General features: G+C 45.3%; 1 protein-coding gene across 1 annotated transcript; it reads right to left on the bottom strand.

The window, feature by feature from the left end:
- Nucleotides 1-1087: 1087 nt before the first annotated feature.
- Nucleotides 1088-23202, bottom strand: VAMP7 (vesicle associated membrane protein 7). Its single transcript, XM_069810825.1, has 8 exons — nt 22932-23202; nt 15767-15925; nt 12472-12529; nt 11720-11857; nt 6665-6755; nt 5962-6029; nt 3870-3962; nt 1088-3174 (listed from the first exon to the last, which is right to left on the bottom strand). Exons 2-8 carry the CDS (start codon nt 15910-15912, stop codon nt 3106-3108), a joined length of 663 nt encoding a protein of 220 aa, XP_069666926.1. The 5' UTR covers nt 15913-15925; nt 22932-23202; the 3' UTR covers nt 1088-3105.
- Between the last annotated feature and the right edge of the window lie 21 nt (nt 23203-23223).

The raw sequence follows: 23223 nt of genomic DNA, 5'->3' as shown, positions 1-23223 counted from the left end.
TGGGCATTTTAAGTATAAATCCAATGCTGACAAGCACTTGAAGATGGCTGTCCCACTTCAGGAGAGGGCCATCTGTTTGCTTTTGGGCCATAGATCAGGAAAACACACAAAACCCAGCTCTGTAAGAACTATCACACTAATGAGATGTTAATTTAAGTTTTATCCTTTCATTTTTCTAAGCTGTTCTCATACCAAGTGATCTTCCTTCAGATTTTTATATTCTAGATCATCCTGAGGCCCAGCAGATATCATTAGAATGCTACCTTGCCTCAAACCAAGATAACAATCAACAGAACTCTTAGCAGTTTCTGCAAGCTTAAGAGGAAATCCAACTCCCTCATACTGATGCATAAGCCTGCTTCCAAAACCTAATACTACATCAGCATTTAACATTCCCGAGGTAGATGAAAGGCTACAGAGTTTTTACAGAGAGGCTCTACTGCACAACAGTGAGCAGTAGGTCAGTCTATATCATAAACTCTTCTGGAAAAAGTGGGTTCTTCCCAGCTGTGACTAGAGAAGAGGAAAGGCACCCATTCCTGGGGATTTCCCTCAAGATAGTGGGGTTTTGGATCACTGAAAAATGCCTTAAAGTTCTCACTTTTCATTTAGCTTCCAAGTAATAACAGCACTCCACTGCCTGTGTCACCACTCTTCCTTTTGTATCCTCTCCACCCACAAGTGCTCTGAGCAAGTGGGCACCTTGTCCCCTGTGTCCCTCAGCATCCCTTTGTCCCAGGCACTCAGAGATGCTCCGAGTTCACAACAGGGAGAAGCAGATTCTTTCCACCACCAGAAACAAGCCTCTGTTCGAGTCACAACGGGCTCTAGCACCTGCATCAGAACCAAGGCACAACCCTTCCAAAGCCGAGAGGTTTTACACAGCCATTGTGGAAACTATTTCACAGCAAGACTTCCACACACAATTCCTCTGAGCAGCCATGCGGGGTGACACTAAGCCTGGAGCTGCAGTATTACACACAGGGTGACCCACACCCTCCAATACACACTGGTTTCACAGAGGAGTTCTTGCCAACACTCTGTGTCTACTGCTAGACCCACCTTCCACAAAACTAAGAAAATCTGCTTTCTGTACAGTAATTTTATTTAAATCAAGTTAACTTTGTTTTTACACTAATGCCTCTGTGCATCCTTTAAAAGGAAAGGAAGTATTTTCTTTAAAAAGTATTTGTACATAAGACAACAAATCATAGAAGTGAACACAGTAACATCAACAATCCCTAAAACATGCACAATTGTACACTGAATTGTGGGTGGCTGTAAGAGCAGGAGGTAAGAGGGAGGAAGTCTTTCTCTAAGCTTTACATTTGATTAACACAAATAGAAACAGATGCCAGTGACCACAGCACTGATCAGACCCACTGACACTTTCTGAATATCAAGATCTGATTACCCTTAGTTAAATTTCAGCCTAGTAGAAGACAAATCCAAATAAGCGTACAAGTTTACAGGAGAACTCTTTACTTGGCACCCACTGGAAAGCTCCGAGGTCAGTGTAATGAAAAGCACCTGAAGGAGCAGCCATTTCATGTCCTTGCCCTGCCTGCTGCAGGGCACAGGGAACCCATGGCACCAGCCAAGTCCTCGAGTTTAGTCACCATATTAAGCCTCCCCTTCCCATACTGCGACAGCTTCCACCCACCATTAGAAGCCACGTCCCTGGACCAAAAAGATGCAGCTTCCTTTGACCATCTGATGGTTTTATAAGATTTCAGTTGTTTCCATTTCTTCTCTTGGAAATGAGCCTGTACAATACAAGACACAAGTCCCTACGCCCCTCACCCCAGGCAACAACAGCCAGGACTGGCCCGACAATTCAGACACCCAGCTGGGACAGAAACACAGTCAGTGCTCACAGCTTCCAAGAGCAGGCAAAGCTGTCCCTATCTCCTCCGAGATCAGCACATCATCAGCATACCTGATCCTACATTTGGTTATTAGCCTTAGGTTTGGTTTTGGTTTTCTTCTTTTCTTTTCAGAGGAGCACATGTTACTACATCCTCTGAAAGAGCCTGTCTTTTTCAGACCATAGAGAAAGTAACCATCCATCAACTCCAACCTTCTGTCCCTTCTCTGTCCTCAGTTTTTAGCGCACACCTTCAGAGTAGAAGCACAAGCAGCAGATACCTGACACCTTGTCAAGCCAGATCAATAGATTGGCCCCCAATTTCACCTTAGCAAGTGATAGCATTAGTATTCATTTTTAGTCCACCCTCAAAAGAAGAACAGGAGAAATAACATGAGAAAGCAAATACATTACTGCAACCGTAACTATATGCAACCATCTCCTTTACTGTATCGATTTAGCCACAAATTAAGGGGGGGAGATGAGGAAGAAGTGAGGATGAAGAGGCAGCCATTTCAAAATGCTGAGGTGACCCAACACCCTCTCCTACCACCTGTAGAAAGACCTCCAGGAAAAGGGAGGTTTCATACACAGGCAGCACCTACATCTTGCAGTGCATAAAGCCCTGGCCCAAAAGCCCTTTCTGTTACTACCAATATTCCACTGGCAACCTCTACACGTTGAAACGCTACAGAACCACGCAAGGCCATATACGCAGGGAGAGGCACCTGGATCTCCAATATTTGTAGAAAGTGGAAATGCACACGTGCACACATCTTGTCCCTCCCCCATTAGTTAGGCTCAGTCCACTCCGAACTGCCCTCCAACACCATCCCCCCCATGGGTAGGACAGTTGCTAGCAGTATTGTTCTCCACTTGCACGCTCACATGAAAGTGCAAAGCTACATGGACACACGGGCGAGCATGCACATAATCCTCCAGAGCTGGACATACCACCCACCCAGCTGAGAAGGTTGTAGTTGGGACAGAAAAAGAAACAAACAAACAAAAAAAATCCCTTCAAGTAATTTAAAACAGCCCATTCTTGAGGTTACAGCTGCATAGAAGCAGTGACCAGCTGGGCCTGTTTGGGGTGATAAGGCAAAAAAGTCTGAGGTCCTGGAGGGATGGAAGAATGAGAAGGTGTCAGTAGTGAAAGAGTAAGAGTTATTCTGTAGGTTGCTTCTTCACACTCCTGTGATTCTCATCTCCAGGTGACCAGCACCAGCTGCCTCCAGTTACTTCTGCACACAGCTTGGCCATGCAAGCCCACCACAGGCAGCCGATAGAATGATATAGATGATAACCTGGAGAAAGAAAACAGCCACTTCAGTAGAGAATTACACTTCCATCATTCAGTCAACTGCTGACTTGGCCTGGCAATCAAATCACAAGCTTGGAAACCCCAGGTTATCAAAACCCTAAATAACCTGTCAAATGCCCCACAGGACTTTGTGCCAGTGCCTCTTCCTCCACATCCTTGCAGCAACATGGGGATGAGAACTGCCCTCCAGCAAAACACGAACGAGGATTCAGTGGTGGCAAAGTACCTCACACATCTAACCCGCAAGTACACTTCAGCATCCTCATGTTAGCATTTATTACAGGCTGGAGGTACATTGTCACATCGAAAAAAGCTACTTCCAAGTGAAGTAACAAGATACCAACAGGACCAAGGCCTAAAAAGCCACTACAGATAGAGTAGCCATAAATTCAATATCTTAGCTGCTAACAGAGCTAGAAAGGCAGCTGTCCATGATGGGTGCTTAGATGCTAGACAGAATTGCCGGGAAAGCTTTTCCTATTGCTTTGACAAGAAAAGCTGCCTGGCACAATGCTCCTCTCACCTCACACAAGACCATCAAAACACTGGTTTTAGAGCTAATGCCCTTCCAGGCACAGAGCTTAGTACATGCAGGTCTAAAGACAGTACTATGCTATTGGTATTTTCCAGTAGTTAAGCCTGACTTAAGAGCTAAAGGTGATTGTGCTCCATACTTACAATTGATACAATGATGATGACGATAGTAAGCTTGAGGTTCTTCATACACATGGCTCTAGCAAGGTTCCTGCTGGTAGTTTTGAAAGTGACTGACTACAAGAGAAAGTAAAACAACTAGTTAATTCCCAAACCTTCTGCAAAAGAAGCTGCACCCCAAGAAGCTGGATGCTGGAGGTTTTTCCCAGCTACTACTACCCTAATAACCACCCAAACCACTGCAGTTATCTCCTCCAGAGCCATTTAACTCCTGCAGTTACACTAATACAAAACTGAACAGGCATCAAGAGAAAACTCTCCCACACTACTTCAGGGGCAAGATCAAGTGTAAGAGTAAGTCCAGAACCAGCTCAGGGTTGTGCCTTCCCACACTCAGCTTGGGAGGATTAAATGCAGAACATCACTAGGTCTGTAGGCTGCCCACAAGGATTAGTTTACCTTAGAGTACTTCTGGTTGGGTTCTCATTTGACTTCCAAGCTTTTGGGAATTGAAGTGCTCAGAATATTTATGGAACTAGCGATCTAATCACCAACATATTGCATGCAACTTTATTACTTTAAATACACCTGCTAAAATGAGACAACACATATCGATGCTCTTGACAGCAGTTCCCAAGGGGCTAGACAAGTCCCTTTAATGCTAGAACTTTCCTCCAGTATTTGGGCTTGCTGCATTTTATGGAAAGCTTGTGGTCGCCCTGTTCCAAGTCTCCTCTCTGTATCCTGCAATTCCACCCATAGGTTTTGGTCACCAAATAACCTCAAATACCCAGCAGGCTGCATTAGTGCAAGTATATGCCTGCCCAGAGAAAGGCTGCACCACCCAGCACAAGCCAACTCAGCAGCACACTCTGCTGGTTATTTTCAGGTTTTCCCCACAAACCACCCCCCAACTTTTTCAGGTAAGGCTACACCAGGCAGAACCACATCCCTATGAACTGTAATTTTGACTTGATTCCCATGCTCAGCCACCATCTGAACTTTGGGAGCACTTCTCTTGTTCAGCTGTGCGGTTTCCACATGTAGAAGCAGACTGCTGGATACCAACACACCTCGTCTCAGCCCAGACTAGTTTTCCAGAGGACAGGGCCACCCTGACCACCACCTTCTTCAGACCTCCCTCCCAAAACGGGGCCCTTGACACTGTTGCTAGGAGGGTTCTAACATATTTGGTTTATGTACAATATTCTGGTGGTCAAAGTTCATACAGGAGTGGTAAAACATAGTCCATTACTCTGAAGTTTGAGAACTTCAGCCCTGGATCTCCTAGGACACTCACCATTGGGCTGTAAGACATTCACACGAGAGGCATGTCCCAGTCCATTTTCTGTGTGTTTTCCAAGAACCAACACTCCCTGGGAAAGCTCGTACACAAATTCAGCCTAATTGCTGAAGGAATTCCAGTCCATTTGTCTAAAGCATTACCTGAGATTTAACTACTTCTTGCCACCACCTGACAAAGTGGTAAGGTTTAAACACCCCATAGCTGGAGGATAGTATTCCCTACTGGGTAAGCTCCAGGCACCTCTATGGCCTCCCTAAGGCATGAATACTTTTTGCCAGCTTAGAGTTATTTGGATTTCCTATCGCTCCAGATAAAGAGTGGGTTTTCCCCTCCTTGGGCACGAGAGATGAAGATAAGAAACACCACCGCTTATTGCTGGCAGCATGTTAGCCTGTGCTTTGGTTGTAGCAAACAGGAGCAAGTTGAAGACAGTTCTTTAATAGGATGGGGTAGCAGGCAGCTGGTCCTTGGGAGCAGAGCATTTGCCCAGCAGTGCCGCCTAGTATTAAGCGGTCACCCACAAATCCCACCAGTACTGGCAGGATACAGAACAGAGATGCATGGGATACCTTCATTCTCGTAAAGGAGCCGCAAGACTGGGATGTGGCCTGTGAAACAGCTGTTAAGGATGGGGAGGGAATAAGACAGGACTTGTGTCTGACACAAGGAAGGATTACCTGTAGATTTAGCTGCTTCAGTATCTGTTTAAAAGTGGCTTTAGATGCAGGTCTTCACCTCCCCTGCTCCCCAATGAGCACAATTGATGCAGTAACACTACTTCCCCATTTCCAAGTTCTTCCCCAGACTTACCGAATCCACAAGATTCTCTGTTTTATCAATCAGCAACTCCAGCTTCTCTCCTCTTTGTGCCACAAGGTCTGGAGAAAGAGACAAAAACCCAAATCTGTAGGTAGAATCCCAGTGCAAAAAGCTGCTTCCAATACCCAAGCCCAAATGCAAGCCAGGAGCTCTTAGCAGTGGCTTATTAGATATCAAGTAGTTCTCGGCTTTTCAGAGATTGCCAGGCAACAGTACTTAAGGAACAGCCTCACATCACACAGTTTTGGGACTTTTTGGGACTGACCTGGCTCAGTTTTGGTCAATTCCCGATCTAACCCTCTATTTTAAGTGGTCAGACTTGTCAAAACCCAAACCAGAGTCTGACACACACACACACAAAAAAAAGCAAGCTACTGAGGAGCATTTTCCTCACAGCAGCTGCAGGAAAGCCACAGTGACAAACAGACCAAAACCAGAGTGTGCTTCACCCCATCCACGAGCTGTCCAAGTTCATCTCAAACAGTGCTCCTCACACCCATCTGCCACCCTCAACCAAGCTCAACACAAGTAACAGCTTGCAAACTCAGAGCTTCCCCCAGCCCGTTCTTCATCAGTTCATTCTGTCAAGAGAGGCCACCCCACCGTCAGCTTCACTCTCGATAACTCTCCCTGTGGGACTGCCATTCTGGCCCCAATGAACCCTGCATGCATGGCACTGAGGGAAGCCAGATACCTATGTTTCGAACCATGATTCCTTTAAGTTCATCGATTTGAGCTTGCGTCTCTGCCACCTGGTCAGTGCCCTTGCTCTCCGAGTGGTACTTCTGTAACAAATGAATAGTCAGTGAAACCAGGGACTCTCAACGTTGCACTTCAGTTCCTTCAGACAAAAAAGGAAACTCCTGGTCACTACAGAACAGCACAGACATAAATGTGAGTTTTCAAGTTACCCGAGACATTAAGTGGGTAGTAGACCAAAATCTGACTTTATGAGCCCCTTACAGATCACATGTGCCCATCTGCTCCTGCACTGCAGGAGCTGCAAGGCAGCCAGGTGCCTGTGACTTCCAGAGCACCCACAAGTAACAGCCCCCTTTGAAAGTCTAAGCAATTGGCAGCAAGGAAGGAAAGTTAAGACAAGAATCTGTGAGACATGGTTCACTAAATGCCTGGTCTACTATCAGTGGTCCCAGTCCCACACATCATTTCTAAACTATTTATGAAGGCAACACACTTTCATGACCTTCTCTACTTATCTCTAGAACATGTCAAGAGAGCCCTGCAATTTCACAAGCAAGACAGCACGCAGCCATCTCTGCAGCTGAGCATCAGAGGGAGTTCCAGCAAAGACGAGAAGGGCCTGTGAACTGGAAACACCACACCGATAGGTGTTGAAGATGGCCAGTTTGAGTTTCCTAACTGCTCTTCCTGTAGAGAGGATACAAGCAGCCAGGAACCAGTCTGCGGTGTACTAGACCCACCCAGGAGGATTTCACATACCACCTCCTAGCTACGGTCTGGCACCTGCCAACAGCTTTGCTGATATTGAATCCCTCCAGTGTATTACAGCAAGTCGAAAAAGCATGCACTAGATACCTCAGTGGGATGTCCAGTGTCTGTATGGAGCAAGCTCACCTGCTAGCTTGTCAAATACCTATAGAAGCACACTCCGCTCTGTGGCTTCACAGAAGAAAGCCAAAAAACATGACATGTTGCTAACCTGTGCACCATTCCCATCATCCCTCCCCTTTAATTCCCTTCAGAAGTGATGGGGACTTCACTCAAAGACTGTTCTTCCTGGTTTGGGGATCACAAGTGAACCTTTGGTGACGGCATGGTTCAGGCTGGTAGGTGAGAGAAGCGCTAGCCAACACCCCCAGGTTAAAAGGAGTCTCACAGCGTTTGCAGAATCAAAGGAGGGAAATTGAGGTGAAGTCAGTGTTGGATAACTAAGTTCTGCTATTCCTGGATTGATTTTAGGTCACTGCTCTCATCACAGGTCCTTTGCAGTCAAACACTGCTAGCCACAGCTCCTATTATCCCACTCCCTTTAAGTCACCTTCACGCAGGGAAACAGGTCTCTATAGCAAAACTCATAAACTGTTGTTTTCCTCTAAACTTGTAGCCGTTGCACTCACACCTGAAGACCTTCACAAAGCATCTCTGCTTCAATAAGAGACCATCTAAGGAGACTGACAGCAGAGGCCAGGACTAGATCACGATTGCTGTACTTCATGATCACCCACGTGGCTACTTAAATCCCAGTTTTCTTCTGAATAAGTGTTCAATTTGCATCCATTTCTGACAACACAGGAAGCAAGAGTCTCTAACACTAACAGCAGTCGCATACTCGGGTCATAATTAATGGTTATAGCACTGAATGCAACAGCTCCTTTGAACCTTCTCCTCAGAGGTTAGTTTTTTAGGAGAAGGTTCAGAACTAGCATGCTATCAAAGCTGGTCACTGGTTTTACCGGAAGCACAGCCTCACTTTTCAGTATTATCTGTGTGCTACACTTGAGTTGTAGGGTGATCTCTGAACTGACATATGATCTCTTCCTCCACCCTCAGCCTCACACTAGTTAAACTCCTTAAGTTACGGGAATCACCTAGATAACAGTCCTGCTCTTGCACTTCATGTAATGTTTGATCAGTAGGGCTCTCAGCAAGTTTTAGAGCTATTTGAGGCAAGAGCTTTCTGTCATCACTTAACTTCTATTAGTTGATGCCTGGATTTCTATCAATATGCAAAAGCTAAGGTAGGCAGCTCCTCTCATGCTTTAGAAAAATGGAAAGGCTGGGATTTTTAGAGGAATATCAACACCACGGCTCTGAAGACTGCCTGGCTCTTCCGATAAGGCAATTCATTAAGCTTATTCCAGCCATGAACAGCTTACAGTTTGATGAGTCATCACTTCATATAGTTTCCATCTCCACATATCAAAGCCTGGTGGAGAAGAAAAACTCAGTACTATCACACATAGGAAGTTAATCTAATTTATTATACATAATGCATTGGGCCTTTCCAGAACCACACTGGCATTATTATTCATTACTTTCTATCTGCTGCATAAGCCAAAGAACAGTTTCTGCAACGAACTATGTGCAACTTGGCATGCTCCAAATCAGCTCCACTAGTCACCAAGGGCACCAACACAAACAGCTCCTTTCACAAACTCCAATACAAACTCCAGGCAGCAACAGTGCAAGCGCAAATCCTCACTTCACCTTCACCCACCTCAGAGTCCTGGCTTCACCCTGCACCTCAACATGCAACTATTACTGCTGCAGAGTGTTATAAAGCTTGCCCAGTTTCTACACTTACAGGCAAGAACTGTGCTCATGGGTCACCAGCAAAGGACCTCTCCTCCTGCATCTGTAATATCACCAAACCTGGCACTTTCAGCAGATCAGCAGGAAAAATGCCAAGCCCTTCACAGAGAACAACAGCAGCACTAACATGCTCACCAGCCACAGCAGAGCAAACTGAGAACCTCCTACACCACATGTACAGCACAAGCTGTAGCTGCCCCAGATACAGATTGTGTACAAGCTCTGAAAGCCAATATTCCAAGGACACCTTATCTTTAATTCGAGGAAGGTCTCAAAAAAAATAAACCAAGCCAATACAACATTGCTCAGGTTATGAAGTTGTTTGTAGTCAATTAAGGACTCTTAAGAGTCTCCAACAGAAGATTCAAAACACTTTCCTTGTAGCCTGAGGTTTTGTGCACTAATAAGGCTATTGATCGTATGAGTCACAGGGCAGTTACTTATTCCTTCTCTATTTTCCATCTGACTTCATTTAATTTGACATTACATCTAGAAAAAGGCCTGTGCTTTCCCCAGGCCTGTTTTCTCTGCAGGTGCTGGGAGTATACCACTGCAGACCAAACACCAGGGAGAAGTGCAAACTGCAACATTCCCACTACATTAACAGCTCATATTTTAAGAGAAGCCCTATCCCACACCTAGAGCAACTGCTCTCTGTTTTGTCTCCTCCTCTCCCCCACATAAAAACCCCCACTGAAGCAGGGCAGGGTGTTGTTTGCAGACCCAGGTTACACATCAAGTCAACAGTGCATTAAGAAAAAGTGCTCTGTGAAAGGGATGTCATTCTATAGAGGGCTGAAGGGAAATCCAAACACTATGCTGTGCACTTTAATGCTTCAGAAGCTATACCCATATACTGCTGTGAATAAAATACATAAAGCAATACGAGTATTTCCAATCTCTCCTGTCTGGCAGCTGAGGGCTTTGCCACACCTCAAACACAATACACAGCAAGCAAAGCACTTTCACAGAAGTGGGATGGTAGCATCAAGGCTGTATCAGATTCCTGTGGTAAGCAAAATAAGCACATAACTCCTCCGCACCTCAAGAGGGAAGCAGATTCCAGCCAAACTTTTCCCTTCAGGAGTCCAAGAACAGACCCAGAGTAGCTAGAATAGAGCCTTCTGAAACCTGGAAATTTCTTAAAAAGGAGATTGACAGTGTTCTGTATGTGCCCTAACGACAACATTCAGGACTCAGCTTTAGTTGAGCTGTCAACAGGGCCAATAAAATCAGACAGCACAAGCTGGGACACATCAGGACAGTGGTGCCATCCAGTTCCAGCAACTGAAAGCAACACGCTGTTTTGCCAGCGGGAAAGCTAGGACACACTGCTCCCTTCTCACACCGCAGGAGAGGGGTGCCACTACGATTCCACCAGGACACCAAGCTGTTACCTGGTCCTGGCACCACAGGAGCAGTGGGCAAGAAGATACCTTACGCTGCAGGCAGCTCCCTGACAGCAGCTTTCCTCACTGCAGCTGAGCTTGCAGCACTGCACCGTACCAAGGCGCTCTGTCTCACAGCCCTTCACATGCTGTTGTTCAGTGCCTGCATAGACCCCACTGACATGGGCTTCATCTTCCTTCCAGACTGGAATCATACTAGTGGAGCAACTCATCTTGCAAAGACTACAGTGCTTACAGTCCCTGGACTTGGAATCTAGCATCGTCCTGAACACCACTACAGCCTCAGCTGAAAAGTGCAAGTTGAGCGTGAAATAGATATTCCCCTCACTTTTGTAATACCCTCACACTTTCAATTTTGGGGTTGGAAGGATGCAAGACAAATCTCAACTTGGAGAATGTGGGACCTTTCACATGTCATTTATCCTGCTCCTTAACCTCCTACCTATCTTGGGAATGGAAATCCTTGGAGCCTCTGTGCAAGCTAGCTGGACAGTCTACCATGGTTCTGTATACAGCACTTGACTGTAATCCAAGCCCAGTTTTCTTTCCTCCTGAAAAGGACACAGTACCATAAGCCAAATACCCTGTCACGCTCCAGGAGCGTGCCACTGCAATTACCATGAAGTAAAAGGGAAGGAAGTGAGGGGCAGTTAGGGATTACTAGATACTCAAGTTCTGAAGTTTAGTTTAACAGAAACAGAGTAACATGTGTTTGTCTTCCTCTTACGTGACGGTGATGTTAGCTTGCACTGGATGGTCAACTGGAACTAGGCTTGACATTTCAAATGATAACCATTACGATCTAATCTCCAGTACAGCTACTTAGTACAAACAGTTAATGCATCACTATTGACCCCAACCCATTTTTACCACCAAAGCAGTGAAGCAACCCAGCTGCAGGGTAAGCGTGGGGAGAACAGCCAACTTCCCTGGCTTTATACCCAGACTCAGCAGGGCACTTCAGTTCCCAAGTGAGAAAATACAAGGAGAATTTCTGGGGTGAAGTTTGGCTTTTTAGGGAAATCCCATTTAGCATCAGATCTCACCAGCTGTGCAGCTAAGACACTTGAGAACTCGCTGTTCATTGCATAGGGAAGGGCTGTCTGTGCTCTTGAGCCATATGTGGTCTGAAACCTCTTCTTGATTTCATTCAGGAAGTTGAAGGCTCTGGATCTTTCAAAGTCCTGGAAGGAAGAGAACAGACCACTGTGGCTTGCACTGTGTCAAGTCAGGAGTAACAAAGCGTATGGGGCACATAGCCGGCTGTAGAGAAACTGCAATTATCAGTTCTTAACAGGCATGCTGCGCATAACACTATGGGATTTGAATGGTTATCCTGGAGTTTGAATAGCAGCCAGATTTCAGTCTCAGCTTCCCAGACATTGGTTGGCAGCAGACTCTACTGGGGTATTCATAGTTCTAACTCTGTGCCTGGTACCTTTATCCAGTGAGGGAGAAGTTTTTGCTTCAACACTTCCGTTCCAATTGAGGAATATTATGCATATTTCACTGACATTTAAAGGCTAGCCTCTGCACCTAGATTCTACTGCACTGGGGCTGCTAAGAGAGAAGAACTTAACCTCAAAACTAACTATTCATATACATTTGAGTTCCAGGCTTAGACTTCAAAGCTGTAACTGATGTGAATGAGAACACAAGCAGTAGCTCCAATGGGAAAAAACAGGCACCTCAGATTAGCATCCACTATTGCTTTTCTTTGACATACAGATACAAAAAAAAAAAAAGCCAAAACCTGCAAAGAGCCTGTCTGTGCAACAGTGGTAAACAAAATACTTACGTCATCTGTGATGCAGAGGTATATAATCCTGTCTTGGCAGATGTAATGGAACAGATAACTGTAGAGAAGAAAAAAGAAAAAAAAAGGTCATTTGGAACTGCCACAGGACTAATCTTCTAGAAGACACTATTGCCTGCAGGTCCTTCAAGGGCTGGAGAAGTAGAAGAGCAAATTCCAGTTAATCTACAGGAAATCACAGAGATGCCAACATATCCCAGCCATCTTTGTTCACTTAAGTGTTTCCATTCCTGTAAGGTACACTGAACTAGAGACCACCTACATGTTAAAGAATTACTGGCCTCACATACTTCACAGCACTCCATGCTTCGCAATAACTTTATGGGACATTGAGTTGCCAAACAACTTCAGTTCCATGTTCTTCCAGCTACTTACTTGTAAAAACAAAACCTTGACAGGTTACCCAGGGGTAAGATTTAGGTCTAATCCTAATCAATGTGGATACAAGCAGTCACACACCAGTTCACATGTGACGAGAGGTGCAGTTAATTGGAGTGACCAGAAAGATAATACTTGAGCGAACCTCGCTGGCACAGTGACTTGCTTCTTTAGCCTCGTTTGTATGACCACTGGGTTGCGCTGCCTTTGGTTTTCATCGCAAAGGCCAATAGACAAAAGCAACCACAGCAGAAAATTAATTACATAGAACAATAATCAGGCTAAAAAGGCTTGAATCGTGGCTAGGTTAACTATTCATGTAAAGATGCCTTGGTGGTGCTGAGCAAACACAGATGTTAGTGAAATGCAGCCCTCAGTATCCTGAAAAGCAGTGCAAACCAGTTCAAAGCAGTATTTTTCTATCAAAATTAAACCAAGCTGTTATTTTAGGCCCACCAGAAAAAAATCCAAATAACCCTTAGTTCGTACACAACTAAACACAAACCAGAATTGACCAGAGCACTCCAGTTCAACTCACTGGCTTTAGCTATTGCTTTTTTATTACATTGCCCACTTGCCATTTGATGCTCCAGTAGGTGATGTTCTTCTGATAAGTACAGCAGGACAAAACAAGAATAGAGCCGCAAAAGGGTGATGTGAATACTTTTTTTTCCTAATTAAAAACTTTATGTACCTTTTCATTTTGACATTTGTGTATTTCCAAAAGTTTCCCCAGTAAGCATGTGGACCCTCATATAAACTCCAAAATAAAAGCAAGTTAATGCACATGCTGCACAGCAGTTGCCTTGTACATCTCTCTTCGGGCACAGCTCAGTAGCTTTCAAACTCAGGTTTTGTATTACATAAGACACTGAAATAAGCTTTAGGGGTGGGCTAGAAGTATAGTTTACTGCCCTGAAGGCCTGTTCTCATGGCGGGGGGGGGTGTGTGGGGGGGTGGTAATGCATACCCACAACTATTGCCCCTCCTTCCTGGAAGCAGTGAGGTAAAGCTTGTCTGGTACTACCTTGTAGGCTCCCCAGTGACTTGTAGAAGGATTGTAACAGCAGAGACAGAATAACCCCAAGAACTCCTGATGCCCGAGGGCTGGTTTTCCTTGGAGATTATATAAAAAGACACAGAAATTCTTCTTAAAAACAGAAAGAACTCATTAAATGAGTTTAATAAGCTCAAAGTTTAAAGAAACTCAAGTTGTTTCCTGTTTCAGAAGAGGAGAAATGATCCTAGACAGACAGATAACAGGGCAATTTTCTAGCCTACAGGCTGGGACCCTGGCAAGGCAGAAGGATCCCTGAAACCCTACAGAGAAGAACAACAACAACTCCATGTGCTCACTCAGCTTCACAGCTTTCATGTTCTGCCCAGTTATCATGATCAAGGAAAAAAAGAGGCTATTCTATATATCTACAAACCAAAACCCCTGCTTTTTGACAGCAGGAGGAAGTTGCCAGCTCCAAGTATGTGTGTGTGAAAACACCCAATCTCCCCAAACAGATGGCTAGGAACTCTTCCTTCCCCTCTCTTAGAGGGAAGGCAAGGTTGGCACATTCTGACTGAAGAGGTGGTTGTCCGAATCATAGAAAAAAAGCCAATATAGGACTTGTCAGAAGAGACTAACTTTAGCAGAGGAGACACTCTGACACTAAGCTCAGTTCCCAGAGCTGCAGAATGGCACCTGTATGTTTTAATAGCACAATGCAAAGCAGAACAACCACAAGCTGCAGTGATCTTCTGCCACGTTTGTTAAATCCTCATTAAGGAAACAGTCAGTAATGAGCAAAAGACTGTACGCTTCACAGCATGCTTTGCAAGTGTAGATGCATTAGTCGCCTATCTCTCAATGCTCCCCAGCAAAGAGCAAACCGATCTCTACCACAATTCAAGTTTTCACCTCTAAAAATGCACTATGGCACTCCTAAAACTCAACTTCGTAGCTGGCTGAACAGCACTCAAGGCAAAGTTAAAACAAAAGAAAATAACTGTACCCTTAAAATTACAGTAGAAAAAAACTATTCCGCATCCAAAGTACTTTAGACCACAAGGCAAGCAGCTTCCTCAGAAAGCTCTCCCCCAGGGACTTTTAGTGTTCCCAAGGCAGGGAAGGATGCGGAAGACTACCCCAATTCTCACCTCTTGAATCCTCAAGCAGCCAAAACAGCTTTAACACAACAGCTTGAGCAATACTGAGAATCCAGCCACACTGCCAATTCCAAAAAAAGAGCTGAAACAGCGTCCAATGCTTCTAAATTTGCTTTCTTCTGTTTATTCTTTAGTTTGCACACCAGCACATAGACTTACCTGCTTTACACATGCCATAAATCAGCATAGCCTCAGGCGATGTAACATCTAATCCCTCCATTCTATCAACAATGACTGAGGGCTATTCAGAGATTTGTACAAGCTTGGAAAAAAATCCTTCTGTCCCAGACTGGATTTGTGGTAGCTCAGGATGACTCTACAACATCTGCCAGCATGACTTAAAGCAACCAGGATCCACAAGTGATCTGAGAAGGGTGACATTTTTACCTAAAGCCATGGTCAAGCCTCAGAAAAGCAAGCAAAGGACTCCACAAGACAAACAGCAAAGATTCCAATAGTTCGATATCCACAGCTGAGCACCCTCCAATTCACTTTGGATTGTATAAAAATGGAAAACTTGAATTTGTATCAACTGCCTTGGTACTTATTGCTTAAGCTAAATTAAAATCCTGGTTATGCTGCAAAGTTCTGGGGGGAAAAAGTATCTATTGAGCTGACTGCACATTCAACCACCATACTAACACATCCAAATATGAATTTGGTTACACTCCATTTATTCCTACCCTTGTGCATGTTCACTAGTCTCTCCTCCCATACCTAGAAGAGAAGCATTACTCACTTTCCATGTGAATAGGTCAGTTTGTTGTTTTCAGACGGTATTTTTGCCAGGATCTGCTCTGTCACCTCCAGGAAGTTCCCTCCACACCAGGCATGTTTGGCAAGGATGGTTGTGCCCCTCGCCACAACAGCAAACAGGATAGCCATGACTTCACACTACCTGGAAACAAAAACACCGCAAGAATTAGGCTTGCGTTCTTTGGGAGAGAAAGCATCATAATCTTAACAGTATTCTCTCAGCCCTCAACATAAAGGGAGGGAGGCATAAGCTTGTTCAATACTTTGACAAGATACCATTACCAGAAAGCTTCTCTCATTTCCCCTTTTAGGTTCTGTTCGGAATGACACAGGACTACAATAAGCTCTAGAGGAAGGTTTTTCTTATTGCAACTGCATGGTGTCCTACAGTCAGTGATCCCATAATGAATTTTGCCTACCTTGTTTCCACCTAGATTTCTACCTATTAGTACATTTTTTTGCTCTTCAACCGACCCTTAAGTTTTTTCTTCCTTGTTATTGAAAAAAACTGCCTGTGGCCTGCAAGCTGCAGTTCAGAAAGGAAGTAACTGTCTTGCAGCTATATTAACAGCAGCTCATTATACACACCAAGCCCACCATCCCTAACACATGACTGTTCAGGGGTGAGGCCTTGGCTTTGATTGCTATCAAACTGAAGTAGAAAAACTGCCACTTGCTTACAGACACACCATATACATCCTCTTTTAATGGTTTAGAGACACTCACTAAGTGTATGTTGTCCCAAGACTTCTGTAAAAGCACATAATCTGCACCTCTCAAAGCAAGACAGCACACTTGCAAACTGCTTAACCTCAGCAACACACCAAGCAACACATACAAGCCAACATTCTTGTATACGTATCAAACTGGACAGGTCACAGCAAGTGTGAGGGCCAGACTTCTGTAAAGTCTCAGAGTTGGAAAAACATGCCTGCTGTCATATAAAGGGACACATTTAATCAGCTTAAGTATCATCACATTAATCTACTGACAGACCCAAGATTTAACATGTGAAACCACATGTCAGATCACAGCTGTGACATCTGCTCAGCTGATCCAGTACATCCATAAGCCTCTTTTCTGCTTAGGAAAGACTTAGGAAGACTTTTGACCCTGCAAAACCCGAAAATCTTATTTTTTACTTTGCACCTGACTGCCTTCATATTGCCTGCCTTGTTTTGTGTCTAGAAATGTCTGCATTCTGGCTGGAAAGATCACACACCTATTTCAATGCAGCCAAGTAGCTTGGAGACCTCTCTAGAAATAGGTACAACAGCAGAGAAGCAGTGGTTTAGCGTCAGCATCCAAAGACCACAGGCAGAAAGACTGAACATAGGCTACACCCAGCCAGACTTTCCACCCCTCTGGCACTGACTGAAGTGACCTATCGATCTCTTCTGTATCAGGGGTCAGTCCTACCGAGCACTGTGCAGACAGTTCTGCCCTGAAGAGCTTATGCTTTCATGTGAACTGATGCACAAATTATCATGGCAACAGCGGAAGAGGTGGCAGAGGAATGCAGAGCTGTTAACAAGGCTGTGAAGTTGAGGTGCAATCACTACCCACTGTATCAGGGCGCACTTTGTCAGTCGGAGCTTGACAGATTCAGGCTTGGCCAGTAACAATCAGGTAATCTCTCAAACCTCCCACAGGTTTAAGAGCTCAACATTGGACAGGAAAAAGAACAAACTTGTGGATTTATTCAGAGAATAGAAGCCACAGCTAAGCTACAACCACCTGGGAGCACTGAGGTATTCAGAGCCAGCACTGCCGAAGGAAACAGAAGGCAAAGGATGAGTTTGACAAGGGGCCACGGCAAGCAAAGCGGGAAGCAGAACAGTGAGAGGTCTCAAAAAACGCTGCTTTGGAGCAGAGCACCCAGCTGAGCGCACTCTAAAAAACCTGAGAGAGTTCATAGTGCCAGTAAAGGGGAAGGGAGAACACACCAAAGCCTCACACCATGCAGATGCAAGTTCCCAGATAAGCTGTTCTCCTTCACTCTTCCTGACCAGTAACACAAAAGAGCATCAATAACTGAAGGGGGGAGGAAGCACCAGGGCACTCAACAGCAGCTCTCCCAAACAGATTTGCTGCTTTCACTTCCTCCTGGCCTAAAGCTGGCACTCCTCCGACCCATTTCTACCAAGGACAGGAGTGAAGCCCTTTGTGCTGCTTTGCATGGCTTGCTTCTTGTTTACCCTGTCTGAGAGCAAGACCTGTTTTTAGAACAAAGGCAACTTGTTGCATTTACCTGCTGCTCTTTTTGGTATGACAGCTTCCCTTGTTCTCACTTACTGCATCCAAGTACTCATGCACCACTTGTTCCCCATCCACCACTCCCACCAAGGTGCCAACCTCATCTGGACATGGCTCAGGGATTTAAACAAGTTTTATATCCAGCTGACATGCTTGCACAAAGCCTGTTAGGAAGAAGGGAGGTGAAGAGTGCCCAGACCAGCAGCCCCCCTTTCACTACTGGTGAAGGAATTGGGGTCTGCAAACAGCTGTTCCCCTGCCTTGTCCTCCTCCCTTCCAGACAGAAGCAAGCAAGCTCCAGCTCATTTAAAAATGTCAGTATAAAGAGGTGACAAACAGCTAGGTTTGTTTCCTCCCACAGTCAAAGGTATGCTGGCTTGCAGGTTCACAATTGCCCTCTAACATAATCTGTCAGCATCACAGAAAAAAAACAAGTTCTTTTACATCTAGGAGGAGATTATCTTTAAACATAAGGACAAGTGGTGCTTATTACACTCAACTGAGTAGTGTCTATGTCCACCTGAATAAGATTATGGAAGTTCCAGAATACAGGAAAGCAAGGGTAAAAGTTTTTCCCCTTACTTTCTAAGGAAACTCCTCAGCACAGAGATACCCAAGAAGAAAGAATACAAAGCTGAGAAGAAAGTCATAATTACTCACTATCTGTAACACAAAAATGAAAGAATGTTCAAGAACAGGTTCCAGCAGAAGTAGCTCCTCACACAGTGCAGCTCATTCCCACATGTTATCATGGAGGAAAAGAGTTCACAAGTTCAGAAAGTAACTGACATGTTTATGGAGGAAAAGAATCACTATTAAACAAATATCACCCAAGCAGCCACTCCCTGGAGCCTAAGAGTTTATCATGAGTTTCTTCTATTCTTCCACTCTTTCCCAGGCATCCCACCAGTCACCACAGTCAGACCCACCTTCAGTCTGACTCAGTACAGCCATCTGCAACACTGAGAATCACTTACTCCACAGATGTTAAGGATTTTTTTTCCAGGGAGAAATACTATGAAGAGCAAGTCGTATCTTCAAGCAGCAAAGCAGGTGGCCCGCCAAGTCAGATCCATGGTCCAGCCCCGATTGAGGTTATGACTCTCACAGTACTTGAGCTTTAGGGCTGCTCTTGTTCACCACACTGCTCTTCTCATACAGGAATAATTAAGAGTTATACAAGGGCCTATGAAGTCCCAGCAGCCCCAGTTTAAGAGCAAATGCCTTAAAGGAATTTAAAAACACGCTTCCAAGGCATCGTATCATCTCTTGCAACACTTGAACTACCAAGAACATCATATGACAAGCAGAGCACCAAGTCATTTGCAAAGCCTCTTAGAAGCCTGACCACAACCTTTTCCTTCCAGCTTCACCAAACCAGCCTGCCAGATCACATCTTGCTGAGAGTGTTTTAGAGCTGCCCCACTACAGAAAATCCAAACTTCCTTCCAGAAAGCTTTATCTAGAAGAGCCCACAGACTGGTCAGCCTGCATACACACAAACTGTTTGGGCATGCTCCCAGCACTGAGCTCTCTGACATCCTGCCACAGAAGACTTACATGGCCAACCTAGCAGAGCTTGCTTTTTTTTTTTTAAGCCAGCCTTAAATTGCTGCATCAACCACATGTTGATTGCATTAGAGCAGAAAAAGTAGTCACAGATTCCAGTAATAGTTTGCTGCCTCTGGCCTTAAAAAACTACTCTTGGCTCTTCAAAGCACAGTGCTACAGACATGCAAGTCTGAGGGTCACAAAGTGCAACTCTAGTGCTCTAAGTCAAGGCTCACCTACCTCTAGTTAAAGATAAGCCAAGTAAGTTACTAATCACAAGTCCCCCCTCCACAGACTTGAAAACACCAAAAGCTTTAGCCTGATGCTCACAACAGCATTTAAGATTGGAGCATTTGGACATGGCATGGAGCAGTAAAACATAAAGGAATGAGCAACTCTTTGGAACCTTCCTGCAGGAGCTACTACCTCCACCTGAAGAAGCTGAAGCAGAAGAGAAGCCAAGGAAAAACACAGACCCCACATGTTTATACACAAACATGAAACAAAACTAAACCTTGGATAACTCAAGTTAAATGCTTATCACACCAGAGACAAGGGCAGCCATGCAGCTGATTCTGATCTTGTAAAAAGAAATGATTAACTGCAATGCAAGTGTTCCTAGTTGTTCCTGATTAAAGAGACAGCAGCTCACTCCTAACAAGGCTAGAGAAAGCACACATTTTCCCAGCAAAAAAGGTAATACCTGTGGCCAAAAAAAAAAGTAAAAAAAAAATTCAACTGTCCAGTGCTTCACAAGTGATTCTCTACAAACTTAGACTCATGCCCTGCCCTACACCTTAGCTTTTACTAATATAGCCAGAAGACACAAACTACACAAACTGCACTTTATTCTGTTTTCTGCTCACTCAACAAACACCTGATCTCTTCAGGTGCTACCAACCCTAGTTTTCCTAAAAACGAGGAACTGCTGAGCACCATGAGTCAAACAATTTGTGAACAGTTACAGCAGCACACTGATCTGCAACAAAACTAACTAAACAAAGCAGAATTTATTATACAATCACATCCCTTCAGATCCACCAAGATACAGTCATCTGCAGTGTTTTGGCCAGTCCAGCAACTGAACCAGAACTGTGTCAGTGCATGGTACACCACCAGGTCACAGCCAGGAATAAACACACACGACTAAGTCTCTTGAGCAATCAGGTGACTGTCAAGTATCACAACCAATCTCTTCACATTGCAGTCACTCAACGAACAGGACCAATATAAAGGAGCAGTTGTAAAAGAAAAAACATTCACAAACCCTCCCCCTGCCACACACACCACCAAAGATCAGCAGCCTGCAAGGCAGTGAGCAACTAACCTCAGAACTACAAAGCCCACACAAGCAAAGAGACACCTTAATTCCCAGAGCAGAACTCCAGGTTCAAACTGAAGATTATAAAGTGGATTAGACGACTTCTAGAAGTCTCCATTCTTTTAATACTGGATATTTGCAGAACTCACATTAGTGAGGTGAGAGTTCAACAGTAAGGTGACACTCACTGACACTGTAGGATCCCACAGTCCTGCAGCAGCAAGAAAATCAACCCCCTGAATTCACAGTCCTCAGCCTTACTTAGGAGACAATAGCCATGTACTTTACAATGACACTTGCCCCCAGCTTTGAGCAGAATGGATTAAATGAAGTAAACCAGATTAACAATAAGCAGTGTCTCATGCAGCCCTGTAAAACTCATGTATTAGTTTTGTTAGTAATACAAATTTGTTAAACTGCTAGAGAACATAGCTCCTCAGAAGTTACAAGTCAGGAATTAAATCCATTACAATCAACCCCTTTGTATAACCTAGAGATCACAACTGTTTTCTATCTAAACTTACAATATTGCATGGCTGGAAGTAGCCAAGACCAAACCTTCCTAAAAGAAAAACTCACTTAGCGATATCAGGCAGGCCTTGCATGGAAAAGCTCCAAATCAGGAGGGAGGGGGGAAACAGGCTGCATTCCTCAGCCACCCAGAAAACACCACAGATCCAAAGAGCTCCTTAAGCAGTGCCAGAAGCATTTGGCAGCTAACGGAAATGAAGCACAAAGGCGAGTATTGCACTTGTATCACAACGACTATTTACTCATTGCAAGTCACGCTGCAAGATGCAGTGTGCTACTGCCTACAAGGTCTCTCACAGTATTTGACAGAAGGGCACAGAAAAACATGCAGCATCTTAAAGAATGTCAGAAACACAAGTTCAGTCTTCAACATCATGTTTAAATCTCCAGTAGGGAGGATTTATTACTTTCAAGCGAGACAACAAAACAACTTTTTTGTTGCTCTGACTTCACTGAAGATCTAGAATAAACTGTTGGATGGCAGTTAAGACAGCTGGGGCAAGAAGTGAACCCAGAAAACTACACCCATCCTCCATCAGCAGTACTGCCCTTGCCAGCCAAGGGGGACTCATCTGTTCTTCTCGACCAGAAGATTCACTGCCTTAGTGCCAACAAGTGATAGAAAAGGTTACTGCTTATATTACCAGAAATCCTCTTTACAGAAAGCAAGGGCCATCACATTACTACTGGCTTTAAACATGAAACAAGCGTAGGTGTTGCAACCCTGCAAGTTGCAAACTGCCTGACTGCAATAAGAAGATCGTTTAAGTATGGTGACTTCAGCAGAAAGCAGCCTACACTTCCCTTTAACCTTTCCTTGGTATCTGCAAGTTGTTATTTCTTTAAAGGATATTCCAATGTTAAGCCCTGTAGTTTATTTGTTCATTTTAAGCCCAAGAAATGCAACATTCTTGCACCAACTTAACAGAAGTTTAGCTTCCTCTCTGCCTGCACAGCTTACTTCAGGCACCTCCACTTCACCCTTACGGAAACAAATTGCTAGATAGGAATAATCCAGTTTCTCTTCCAGGCCCATCACCTTTTCCGGAAGGCAGTGTGACATGTTTTAGAAGAAGGGCGAATAAACAGAACACGACAGCCATTGAATAAGCAGCTCTCTAGAGAAGTAACTCATACACCCTGAAGCACGCTTACTTACAGCACCCCCCCGGTACCCCCACTGCAAGGGTAACTGTAATTACTGATCACTGTCCTGCCTTTCAAACCCACCCAAGCCATCGCTCCCAGTTCCACCAGCAGCTCTGGCCTTTCCCCCCCGCTCCACGTCCTCCAGCAACCGGCTCCCCAAGTTCCCAAAGCCCAACATCCCCCTTTATCCGCCCCCCGCCCCCGATACCGAACGAGGCCTCTGCCCGCCGGCAGCACCGTCCCGTCCCCAGAAGCGGCCCACGGCCGGGGACGCCCGGCCAGCCTCCTCCACCGGCAGGGAGACGCCGCCAGTACCCAGCTTCCCCCCCCCCCGCCTCACCGCAACGGCTCCCGGCCTTGCAGGCCCAGTCAGTCAGTCAGTCAGTCCCGGCCCCGCTGCGGCCTGCCGCCCCCGGGGAAGGGGAGGGATACCGGAGAGAGAGAGAGAGAGAAAGCGAGCCGCTCTGCTATGAGTACAAGCAGGCGGCTCTCCCGAGGGGCCCGGCCTCCCCGCAGAGCCCGGCCCCGCCGCCGCGGCAGGAGGGAGCGCTCGCTGGGCGCCGCCGCCCCCCCCGCCGCCGCCGCCTTCCCCGGTACCGGGCCGCCGTGACGCGCTTCCGGCGGGAGTGGCG

The sequence above is a fragment of the Haliaeetus albicilla genome, chromosome 23, assembly GCF_947461875.1.
Source record: "Haliaeetus albicilla chromosome 23, bHalAlb1.1, whole genome shotgun sequence".
In the NCBI taxonomy this organism is placed as follows: domain Eukaryota; kingdom Metazoa; phylum Chordata; class Aves; order Accipitriformes; family Accipitridae; genus Haliaeetus; species Haliaeetus albicilla.
This window is presented reverse-complemented; position numbering and strand designations above follow the sequence as displayed.